Genomic DNA, 12,112 nt, shown 5'->3' on the forward strand with positions numbered 1-12,112 from the left:
TTATCACACTAGTAATGGGTGTCAGTTGGTAATCACATCGTCAGATTCTACATCACCGTGTCTGCTTCAATACTGACATTGGTCATAAAAGGTGCCGTAAACGGAAATGTCAAGGAAACTAATTTCAACTAAGGGGTTTAGAAGACAAAAAAACCGTATTGAACATGTCAGTAAAAACAACACTATTATGACAAATGGGGCGACAGAAAAGTTGAAAGTGTGAGCAGTGATCATTAACGAACACGAAGAAAGTCCTGTATTAAAAATTCATACAGAAATGTATAGGCAGGTGCGTGCAGGAAATCGTGCAGAGATGGGGGTCTAGATAGCCTGAGTACTCTGATTGTAAGAGAGCTAGATGGACATTTGGAAGGTTATACGGTGAGAGGTGAGAGAGTCTAGGGGGTCTAGATAGCCCGAGTACTCGGACTGTAAGAGAGCTAGACGGACATTTGGAAGGTTATACGGTGAGAAGTGAGAGCTTATAACCTCCCAAATGTCTGTCTAGCTCTCTTACAGTCCGAGTACTCGGGCTAGGGGTCTAGATTGTGAAGTTTAAAGTTTTTAGAGATTGGGTTATGCACCCCTGTAAAATATATTAGAACTCGTTTTTCTTAGTGCAGGGAGGTTTCAAGCCCCAACCCCCTTTTGCACACACGCGTAATAGAAGAATGGAGAGTACTGTTTTTGTTCTATCAGGTGAACTATCGGAGTCAACAGATGGCACTACTGAGCATTTCAAAGGTGCACTAACCACATTCCAATAAGCGTTCATCTTCATCACAAGAACAGTCGTGTTCAATGTTGCAGACGTGGTCTCGACTGATACACCGTGAACTCGAACACTGGAACTCGTCAGCCATGCACGAACCATCGTCAGGCCTATCTGTAAGAGACAAACACAAATTCTACACATCACAGTTGGTAAAAACTGGGAATACATTCAACCCCAGCCTTCTTGCTGGACTGCACCCATCCATAAGCTGTCTTTTCCGGTTTCACTCTGCATTATAGAGCTTGATGTAGGTATAAAAATAACTGGTTAGTGGAAGGAAATGTTTTATTTAACGACACACTCGTTTATGGTTATATGGCGTCAGACATATGGTTAAGGACCACACAGATATTGAGAGAGGAAACCCGCTGTCGCCACTTCATCGGCTACTCTTGTCGATTAGCATCAAGAGATCTTTTATATGCACCATCCCACAGACAGGATAGTACATACCACGCCCTTTGTTACACCAGTTGTGGAGCACTGAAATAGCCCAGTGGGTGCACCAATGGGGATCGATCCTAGACTGACCGTGCATCAAGCAAACGCTTTACCACTGGGCTACATTCCTTCTGATTGGGTTAAATGGTGAACCATCCGTGCCATCATATATTTTCCTACATGTAACATTAAAGTGTCTAAAATAAAGACTAATGTAGACTAGATGTGGCACGTGCATGCGGTCCAACTGTTGCATCTGCGGTTTGCAGAGGTGGATCTAGGGGTGACCCCAGGCGCCTGCACCCCCCTAAATTTTGAGACAGCTATAATTTTATTATATATTAATTTAAAAAAAAAAATTACGATCCCCCTCCAAACCTCCCCCAAAGTTCTACCTCATGTCATTGGGGCCCCCTAAATGGATTTTCTGGATCCGCCACTGGCTTGTGTTTTTGGCATATACACTGTATACTATTATTTCATTGCAGCTGGCCATAAGCATTTTGCAGACGCACGCATCACATGCATCCACTCTATACGAGCCTTGAATATTTGGTAAAGTTGGCAGATGGGGGCATTAAAGAAAGAAATGTTTTATTTAATGATGCACTCAACACATTTTATTTACAGTTATATAGCGTCAGACATATGATTAAGGACCACACAGATTTTGAGAGGAAACCCGCTGTCGCCACTTCATGGGCTACTCTTTCTGATTAGCAGCAAGGGATCTTTTATTTGCACTTCCCACAGGCAGGATAGCACAAACCATGGCCTTTGCTGAACCAGTTATGGATCACTGGTCGGTGCAAGTGGTTTACACCTACCCATTGAGCCTTGCGGAGCACTCACTCAAGGTTTGGAGTCAGTATCTGGATTAAAAATCTCATGCCTCGACTGGGATCCGAACCCAGTACCTACCAGCATGTTGACCGATGTCCTAACCATGACACCACCGAGGCCGGTATGGGGGCATTAAATGCAAACATGAACTCGATTCCTTTTGAACTTGAACTGTCCTTTGCAGACACCATTCTGATACAATCAATCTCTTGGACTGTATGTTAGTTTATAACTTCTACGGTATACTCACTACTAGGTAGCTTCCATATGATCTTTTATGAACTGTATACAAGTGTGGTTTAAACTGTTTCATAACAATAAAAAAGACAAGAGAGAATTAACCATACTGAAATCTATTAGAAACGCATAATGTCCTTGTCTAGATCTATATGTAGTCCGAGTACTCGGTCCTTCGAGAGCTACACAGAGGGATCATAACTTTCCAAATGTCCATCTAGCTCTCGAACAGCAGAATACTCCAGCTAGTCTATATGATGTACATACAAACCAATGGAGTAGGAAGGTGCCAAAAAGTGGGGGATGGGGGGGGGGGGGGGGGGGGGGGGGGGGGGGGGGGAGACACTTTTATATTTACACACTTTCACACTATTATAAAGCAAATATAAAGTAAAATATCTGAAAAATGTGTGGGGCACATGCCCTCCCTCCCCCATTTCCTACGCCAGTGAAACTGTGCTGAAAATATATACTACTCAAAAGAATTTAGGGGTCAAAAATTTATAACCAAATAAGTTTCAGAGTGTATTAGATTGATGATGTAAACTACACCAAAAATTTAATTTATTGTTCCATATTTACAAAAAAACACAAATAAACGTCACTGTATACAAGAAAGTCACATGACATGCTGTCAAAGTTGAAGGTTGTCAAACATGGATTTTACACATTAGAACATTCGTTTAATAGTGTGTGAATCCACCCCTGGCGCGAATACACTTGACACATCGTTGCCTCATGCTGTTGATCAGACGTCTGAAGAACTCTTGGGGAATGGCCTGCCACTCTGCCATAAGAAGTTGACCCAGATCATGAAGGTTGGCCGGAGGGGCATGGTTATCCCGAACTCTCCTGCCTAATTCGTCCCAGGCGTGCTCTATTGGGGCCAAGTCAGGCGAATATGCTGGCCAATCCATCCTGGCGATACCTTGTTGTCTGAGAAAGTCCATTACCACCCTGGCGCGATGGGGTCTGGCATTGTCATCCTGCAGAACTGCCCCGCCGCCAATCTGCTGAAGGCCTGGGAGAACCAACGGGCGGATAATCTCATTCAGATAGCGGATTCCATTCAGATTGCCATCCACCACATAGAGGGGGGTCCTGTGGTGGATAGAGATGCCGCCCCACACCACGACGCTGCCACCACCGAACCGGTGACGTTGTTTAACGTTAACATCAGCGAAGCGCTCCCCAGGACGTCTGTAGACACGAACCCGACCGTCGTTGAACTGGAGTCTAAACCTGGACTCATCAGTGAACATCACTCGACCCCACTGAACACGTTGCCACCGCAGATGAAGTGTGCACCAGTGACGTCTGGCCGTTCTGTGACGTGGTAGGAGTGGTGGTCGAACAGCCTGGCGACGGCAGCGTAGATTATTGGCTCTCAGATGATTGCGTATGGTTTGATCAGACACTCGAGTTCCAGTCGCAGTCCGCAGATTGTCACGTAATCGGCGTGCAGTGGTTGTGCGTTGATGTAGAGCCATATTGGTGATGTAGCGGTCCTCTCTATTTGTAGTGCTTCGGGGTCTTCCCGAACGTGGACGATTTCGAACAGAATTCGTTGCTTGGTACCGTTGCCACAGTCGGCCAACGACACTCTGACTGACACCAAGTCTCAGAGCAACATTTCTTTGCGTATTGCCATCCTGAAGCCAAGCAATAGCCCTTCCTCGATCTTCGATAGTCAGTTGACGTCGTACCATTGTCGAATTTGGAGTGTGCACCGTACACGAACGCAAGCTCCAATTATACGGAAATTCAGCATTGGGAACATGGAATACACATGCAAAGCGTGCAAATGAAGCGCTTTGTGAAAAAGCAAGTTATGGGCACTTAGCAGACCTTTCGCTTTCGCCCTAATTTACGTGCAAATGTAAGCATGTTTTCGCCATTAGAACTAGTCGACAGTGTCAATGACAGTGGATTTTAATTCATTTATGGGTTGCTTAGACCCACTTTCGTCAAAATGGAACAATACCATGCGTGACATTATGGTCTAGCTAATATAATTGACATTCAGAAAATAATGTCGAAAATATCGTCTGACCCTTAAATTCTTTTGAGTAGTATATATATATACCATCAGCGACAACCGAGCGTGTAGCACAGTGTGAAACACAATGTGAAACTTATGCATCAGTGTGCTGACAGGAGACACTGGATTTGCTCAAACTGACCAGTCCTTACAGACAGAGCAGGAGTTTGTGCAAAAGAAGATTTACTGGGGAAAACCCTACAATTATAACTGACTGCAATTCAAAATAACATGGATATTTTGTCTGCTTTAAGTTTGATAGCACCATAATTATTCAATATTGCTAGGGAAAGAGCTGTAGGGTTCGTAAGTGCTGGACAAATGGTCACAAGTAAGTTATAATTATCACAATTCCATCATTGGCAGACGGTCACAATACCTTCAGCAAATCTATATTACATATATGTGATGGTCTAGAATGTTCAATCCTATTAGGACCCAGGATTTCACGTTTACCAGGCTTGTTTGAGGAGTATATACCCACCGGCAGCCAAAACAGCAGCTACCATCCTTGGACGAATTAACTCATCAATTCACAACGTAGGCCTATATTACGTCAATGAGTATTATGTACCCATCATCGCTTATTATCCATGTGGTTCAACATAACCGAGTTAATAATAATCATACAAAGCGCACATGTAATAACAAGTGTAATGTCATAATTTTGTGAAGCGACGTCATAACATGACGTTGCTTCTCCAGTCCTAGGTCAGACTGGGCAGTTGAAATATGACGTCATTTCGTTGTCTCCTTCTAGTTGTGGCTGAAACGTTTTGAGTTGGGTCTTGTTATTCATAAAGAAAACAGCAATAATAATATGGATAATAAAGAAATTATTTCACTTGTGTGTGAGTCGTACTGATTTTACGAAACTCGTGTCAGGATTTATGTATTACCCTCGCTCTCGCTCGGGCAATACAATACAATACAATACAATACAATACAATAACTTTATTTCCATGTTCATATATGTATAATAAAAACATAGTCTGGTTGACCAGCAAAAATAAAGTACATAAAATTAAACGCTAACATAAACAAAACTAAACTACAACTCTTGTTTAATAAAGTACATGTAGTGTAACAGGTTCTATTGTCTTTTGTCTGTTCTTCGATATTTGGTTAATTAAAATAAATAAATATTATTAAGTGGCAGGGGGTCTAGTTAGAAGGCTAGTTCGTGCTGTGTCCAAATCTGAGCAGAGTTGTGCGACTGTAAAGAGTTGTGTTTTAGGGCAGTTGATGATATAATAACATTTTTCGTATTTATTTAGTGTTTGGAATATTGGGAATTCTTGTGCGAGTGTAATAAAATATTTTCTTCTGTTCGTTTCTAGCTGTTTGCAGTCCACGAGAAAATGTGCCTCATCTTCCATTGCCTCTTTGCAAAGCTTGCAGAGTCGGTCTTTTCTGAGAATATTGTGATACCTGCCTCTTTCGATTTCGAGGCGGTGTGCACATATTCTAAGTTTAGTTACATGTCTTCTTAGGTTACAATTATTTAATATTTCGAGGTATAGGGCAAGTTGATATGGTCGTACTATGTGTTTATAATATAACAGTTTTTCGGAGTCTTTTAATTTTTGTTTAAAGTATTGCCTGTAGTTGTGTTGTAGTTTTTCAGTTACTAGTTTGTTGAGAGTTTTCATGTTTTTTGGTGTAGTGTCAATAGCTGTTATGTCGATGCAGTTTTTCTTAAGCATGTTTGTTGTGTAGTTGTGAAAGCTGTTTTTGTTATTGTTATCAAGTAGCTTGCTGTATTGAGCTGCATCATGTAGAAGTGTGCGTTCTTGAGGTAGATTTTGTAGATGTGCCCAGTAGCTTATAATTTTTTGATTTATTTCATTTATTAGTGGGTATCTGCCTAGTTCACTTTTACATGCAATATTGGTTGTGTTTCTTCCTACCTGTAAGTTGAATTTGCAAAATTTTATATGTACTTTTTCGAATGGTTCCGATTCTAAAATGTCTAGTAGTTTATTAGGGTCATGTATTTTCATCTTATTATTTAGTTCAATGCCCCAGATTTCACAGTTATAGAGAAGGATCGGTTTGATTAGGGTGTCGAATAGTTTGTTATATATCTGGGGAGGTGGAGGTGATCCAGAAAAGGATTTTTGGAGTCTGAATAGGGTTTTACGTCCTTTAGTTGCAAGATCTGTTTTGGTTGTACTCAAGTTTCCATTGGTGTTAATGGTACAGCCCAAATAGATATATGTGTGTGTCTGTTCGATTTGTTCCATGCCGTACTGAAATGCTACATGTTTTGGTTTTCCTTTCTGTATAACCATGGAGTTTGTCTTTTTTAAGTTGACTGACCAGTGCCATTGTTGGCTATATGTGTGGAGTTCATCTAACGCTTATAGCCAACAAAAATTCTGACACTCGAGTACGACACACAAGCTCATTTAATAATCTCTATATATTACATGTCCGTCATCAAGTATTACATACCCGTCAATGAGTATTACATAGGCCTACCCATCATCGTTTATTACGTACCCATCATCAAGTATTACATATCCATCATCGAGTATTATGTACCCGTAATCGTTTAGTACATACTCGTTGAGTATTACGTACCCGTAATCATTTAGTACATACCCATCGAGTATTAAGTACCCGTCGTCTTCTTTCCACTTCAAACTGAGAAAACCGCACTGAAAACTTTGGAATGCACTTAAAAATCAGAAACAACTTTTGCTAAATATTTTGCTTTTAGATGATAGCAGTTATTTGTTTTAGTACAATTTTATTTCGTCTGCTAATGATAATAGATCATGATGTAATTAGATGAAGACATATTTAATTTATTCTGGCTCCTGGAACTTGAACACAACCAGCATGCCAGAGCAAATTAAGCTTTTTTATAAACAGTTCTTCCTACAGCCCAGCATGTGATAAATCTCAAGTCAAGAATAATATTAGCTTGCCGAGTTTCGACTATTTTTTTCCTCTGTAATTTATAGTCGAGTGCTTGTTAAATAAAATATTCCTTTCCTTTCCTTGGAATTTATTTTTAAAACTAATGTATTGGGAAGTATTGGAACATGATTCATTAAAGAAATGTGCGTGGGAAAGTTTGTTGTATTTGTAGAAAAAACTCGTTAATTATATAAACTTGAGTAACCAACCTAATGTGCACATGACAGACTCATCACGTGATTCAAACGTGGCCTTGCATAGTATTTTGACATCACTGGCTCAATAATAGTCGAATCCACTGCACTGACAGGCATATCATTTCACAGTCCAGCGCCTTAACCTATCAGCCGCTATCATTTTCACAAAAAATGGAAGCACAATAATTGTTAAGTGTAGATGACAATATTATGTACTATCAAACACTCAGTTCGAAAGTAGTGTAGTTTTTTAATTAGAGTGCATTAATTGTTTAAATTGCAACGAGCCTAATGACACACCCAGGAACTAATAGCCCACCAGCAGTTACGTCAACCCAGTAAATATAATATTTAAAACCACATCGTGTCATAATTAATTGACCTGCATACCATGTCATTTGACAATGCAGCACCTAAACCACTCGGCCACCGTGATAAACCCGTCTATAAATAATAACTCACTTAAAGCTTCCAAAGAATGATATCCTCCTTTCATTTGCTGATGTAAATTCCTCTGCTACCACAGAGAGGGAGTCGGTGATAATCTTTTGATCATGAATCATGAGGAGATTGTTGAGTCGATCCTGGCTCATTGTGCATCTCCTCAATAAGGAAAAGGAACTCTCTGTTGTAGCAGTAGTTACAGGGATGGTAAAATATATTTGTAAAAGAGTTGTTACTTCACTGAACAGTTTCTTTCCCACTTGGCTCGAATTCAATACACTGGCAACTGTTCTCATTGATCCCACATGTTTAATGTCCTCATTAGTCACCTGAATGAATTGAGGAAGGAGCTTAAGTTGGGTTTCCAATTTAGTCATGTCAATGTCTTTGGTATACAACTTAACTGAATCTGGGATTTCTGCGGAGGTCCTGTTAACTGCTTCTAGGAGCATGTTTTCCATGTCACAAACTATGTGAAAGTAATTTTGATCAAATCTTGCCTCCAACAGGTTGATAAGAAGTTCCAACCTTCTGATGTACTCTTGTTTATGCAGATGCTTGGGACTGTTAAATGTGTGTGCATCCTGACCATCATCATACCTTTTTGGTCGCTTTCAATATCTTGGGAGAGTTGGTTCTTTGACCGTCTCATTGTAGAGATGCTCAAACTCGAACTCACCTAGGCGCAGTTTCTGGTAGTATTGTCACACAGATTTGCAAGCTAAATGTGCTTCTTGTGCAGAAGTGTCTTTACTTTGTAAGCTATGTGAAAGGCCCCACAATAAAATTATTGGGAGGGGGGGGGGGGGGGGGGGGAGAGACTATAAAAAACTATTTAATTTAGGAAACATAATTTTAGAGAATGTAGAGATCTACAAGTACCTTGGAATAATTTTTCATAAATCTAACAAGTTTACTAATACTAGAAAAGCTTTGTTTTCACAAGCCGAAAAAGCTATGTATTTTATCTTAAAACATGGAAGACGGTATGACCATCTGTACAAGTCCTTTTGAAATTGTTTGATTGTATGGTACAACCTATTTTGTTATATGGTTGCGAGATTTGGGGTTTTGAAAACTTGTCTTATTTAGAAACATTACAAAATAAATTCATGAAGTTTCTGTTGTCAATTAAGAAGTCAACCAACACCTGTGAATATGTTATATGGAGAACTGGGGCGTTACCCAGTCTCCCTTGATGTCAAATTAAGAATGATCACTTTTTGGTTTAAACTAATAACTGGAAAACACACAAAGTTATCATTCTTGATATATGAATTATTGCTGAATGATTATAAAAATGGAATATGTAATCATAAATGGTTAAAGTTTATCAAATCTGTTTTGGATGACGTTGGATATAGTAATGTATGGACTGCACAGTGTAACCAGCTACCAGATGTAAATCTATTAAAACAAAGAATTGTTTTAAGACTACAGGATCAGTTCTTACAAACATGGAACAATGAAATTGTTAACTCATCTAAAGCATCTTGTTACAGACTGTTTAAATCAAATATTGTGTTCGAGACATATTTAACCAATTTAGAGAAAAAATATTGGTTACCACTATTACATTTTCAACTCTCAAATCATTATCTTCCCATTGAAAAAGGCAGATGAAAAAAGAAAACTTTAACAAATAGAACATGCTTTCTGTGTACAATAACGAAATTGGTGATGAATTTCATTAGATAATGTGTTGTCCTTTTTTTAAGGTTAAAGAACAAGACTTCTGCCAAAGTGTTTCTAGTCTAGACCAAATGTTTATAAATTTAGAATGCTATTTAACAGTAAAGAAACTGGTGTTCTCAGAAAGCTAGCAGTTTTCTGTAAACAAATTATGCATATTCCTTAAGTCCCATGGCTGAAATCTGTTTTTACAGTTTCATTTTATTTGTATATGCAAGTATGATTCCATAGATATACACTTGTTTTATCTGATGTACATTATTATGACGAATGTGCCATCTTGTCATTTATTTATTTAATTATATTTTTACAATGTACCTCATATGCCGTTGAATTACGGCCAGAGTGTAAATAAAGTTCAGTTCAGTTCAGTATAATCAAGGATCCAACACGGATTACTACGGATTACTAGGAATAATCCCTGATAATCCCGTATTGAATCCGTAGTAATCCGGGATGGCCGTCCTTGAGAGTGTGACCATAGCATTAATGTAATATCTAGATATTTTAGCACAGAACATATGAATGTGCATATATTTCAACTACTACAATGCACAATATTTATATATGAGTATGCATATATATTTTATGCAATTTACATGAAGGGGCCGCTTCTTCTAACCAATTAATTATAATTATGAACTACCATGAACGGACTCTAATTTAAAGAAAAATTATTCATTTCCAACTATTTTAGAGAGGAAACTATGGGCTACTATTTTTTATTAGCACCAAGGGAAGTTTAATATATGCATCATCCCACAAACAGGATAGTACATACCATGGTCTTTGTAACACCAGTTGTGAAGCACTGGCTGGGACAAGAAATAGTCCAATGATTCCACCAACAGGGATAATCCTAGACTGACCGCACATCAGGCGAGCACTTTTGTTCTTTTCACGAGTTACTTTGTAGTGGAGAGTTGTCTTGTACCATTCTTGCAGTAGAGGGTTGTCTTGTTCCATTCTTGTAGTAGAGGGTTGTCTTGTTCCATTCTTGTAGTAGAGGGTTGTCTTGTTCCATTCTTGCACCATTAAAGTATACAAGATTTCTTTGGTGATGCATTTCTACTGAATTTTAGTACATTATCTTACACTTAACAACAAAGTGTATACAAGGTTTTTAACAAGCTATGGCTTTAGGAATTCCATTTTGTGTATATAATTACCATTTATACTTTAATATTTGATGGCTAGAGGGAATACTATCACATATTTATCAAGGTTAAGGGATTAACTGCATAGTATTTAGCTCTGACTGCAGTGTAAATCTGAAACACATGTGCTATAATTGGCATCTGGAGGGAATCATATCTCATACTTAGCATCAGTTTATATATTTCAGTAATTGATTACCAGAGGGAGCAGTATAATTCATATTTATCATTAATTAACAGGGACTGTCAGAGAAAGCTTGGACGCTTATCACAACAAGAGCTATCTTGTGTCATGCTCGACATGTTAAATCGTTGGTTCTGGTCCCAGCAGACCGAATAACAGTTTCTCCGCCGAGCTTAAACCATCTCTGTAACAGCATACGAATACATTGCTACGGAAGAAATAGCACGTGTAATTGAAACACAGATTCATTTATACCCTTGGGTTTTCGTGGGATCTGATCAACATCATTAAATATATGGCAACATAGTAGAGGAGTGGCATGATGTTGAAAGGACATGCGATTTTGGTTTCTAGTCCTATTTCTGTGGAGATTCCTAAAAGTTGGTGTTAATACAGGATGTGAATAACATGTCAACATAAATCATGTGGTTTATGTCCTGATTAGGACAACACTGGTAGCTCAAGTGGCCTCTTGGTGTAGGTGTAGGGACGTGTTATTTCCTGGCACATGTTTGTTAAAAGCAAATGTCCACTTGATTCTGTATTTAACCATGTCATAGCGATCTAGAAGAAAAAAAGAGTGGTAATATTTTCTACACGTTAAGTTGACTAAATCCAAGATGGCCACCAACATACATAAATAGTTTAATTATCTAGTTAGGTCTATTTACAGTCAAAACAGGCCTATAGGAACTGGTGGTGATTGTGTATGTGTGTGTGGGGGGGGGGGGGGGGGCAACCCCATCACTAGAGATTGTGCCCTCCTCTCTAGATAGTGTTCCCACGAGCCTCATAAATGTATTTAGAATATGGCTGTGCACATATCTTGTTAAACTATCTTTAATAACAGTTTTTCAAATACACACTATTATGTGATATTTGTACTGACGTTTCTGAAAGGATATTTTTATATACTTATTTGTCATACTCTACTGTATGAAAATAATAACACTTCATGATTTATCAATATAATATTTATTCAGCCAAAACAGATAAATTCATATGCAACACATTTTTTTATTTAATTCAGACAATTTATTTCAAACTCATAAATATTTGATTTATGAGTTGAGCATAAATTGGCTAAGAAACCAACCAGTGTCACTATGAAGCACAGGTTTTACTAATGACGTTTCTACAATGTCGTAATTCAAAACAGTCTATCTATTGTCA

At 38.6% G+C, this 12,112-nt stretch overlaps 1 protein-coding gene across 3 annotated transcripts in view; it reads right to left on the reverse strand.

The window, feature by feature from the left end:
- LOC121371581 (leukocyte tyrosine kinase receptor-like) overlaps positions 1–12,112 on the reverse strand; it is a 194,176-nt gene that overhangs the window by 142,962 nt on the left and 39,102 nt on the right. For 2 of the 3 annotated variants that reach the window (XM_041497584.1, XM_041497583.1), the window contains exon 4: positions 755–886. In XM_041497584.1, coding sequence (XP_041353518.1) covers positions 755–886 — 132 coding nt within the window. Of the gene's footprint in view, positions 1–754; positions 887–4,821; positions 5,001–12,112 lie in introns of those variants that run through there. The other variant, XM_041497585.1, reaches the window with a different exon arrangement.

This window comes from Gigantopelta aegis, chromosome 4 (genome assembly GCF_016097555.1).
Source record: "Gigantopelta aegis isolate Gae_Host chromosome 4, Gae_host_genome, whole genome shotgun sequence".
NCBI classification, from domain to species: domain Eukaryota; kingdom Metazoa; phylum Mollusca; class Gastropoda; order Neomphalida; family Peltospiridae; genus Gigantopelta; species Gigantopelta aegis.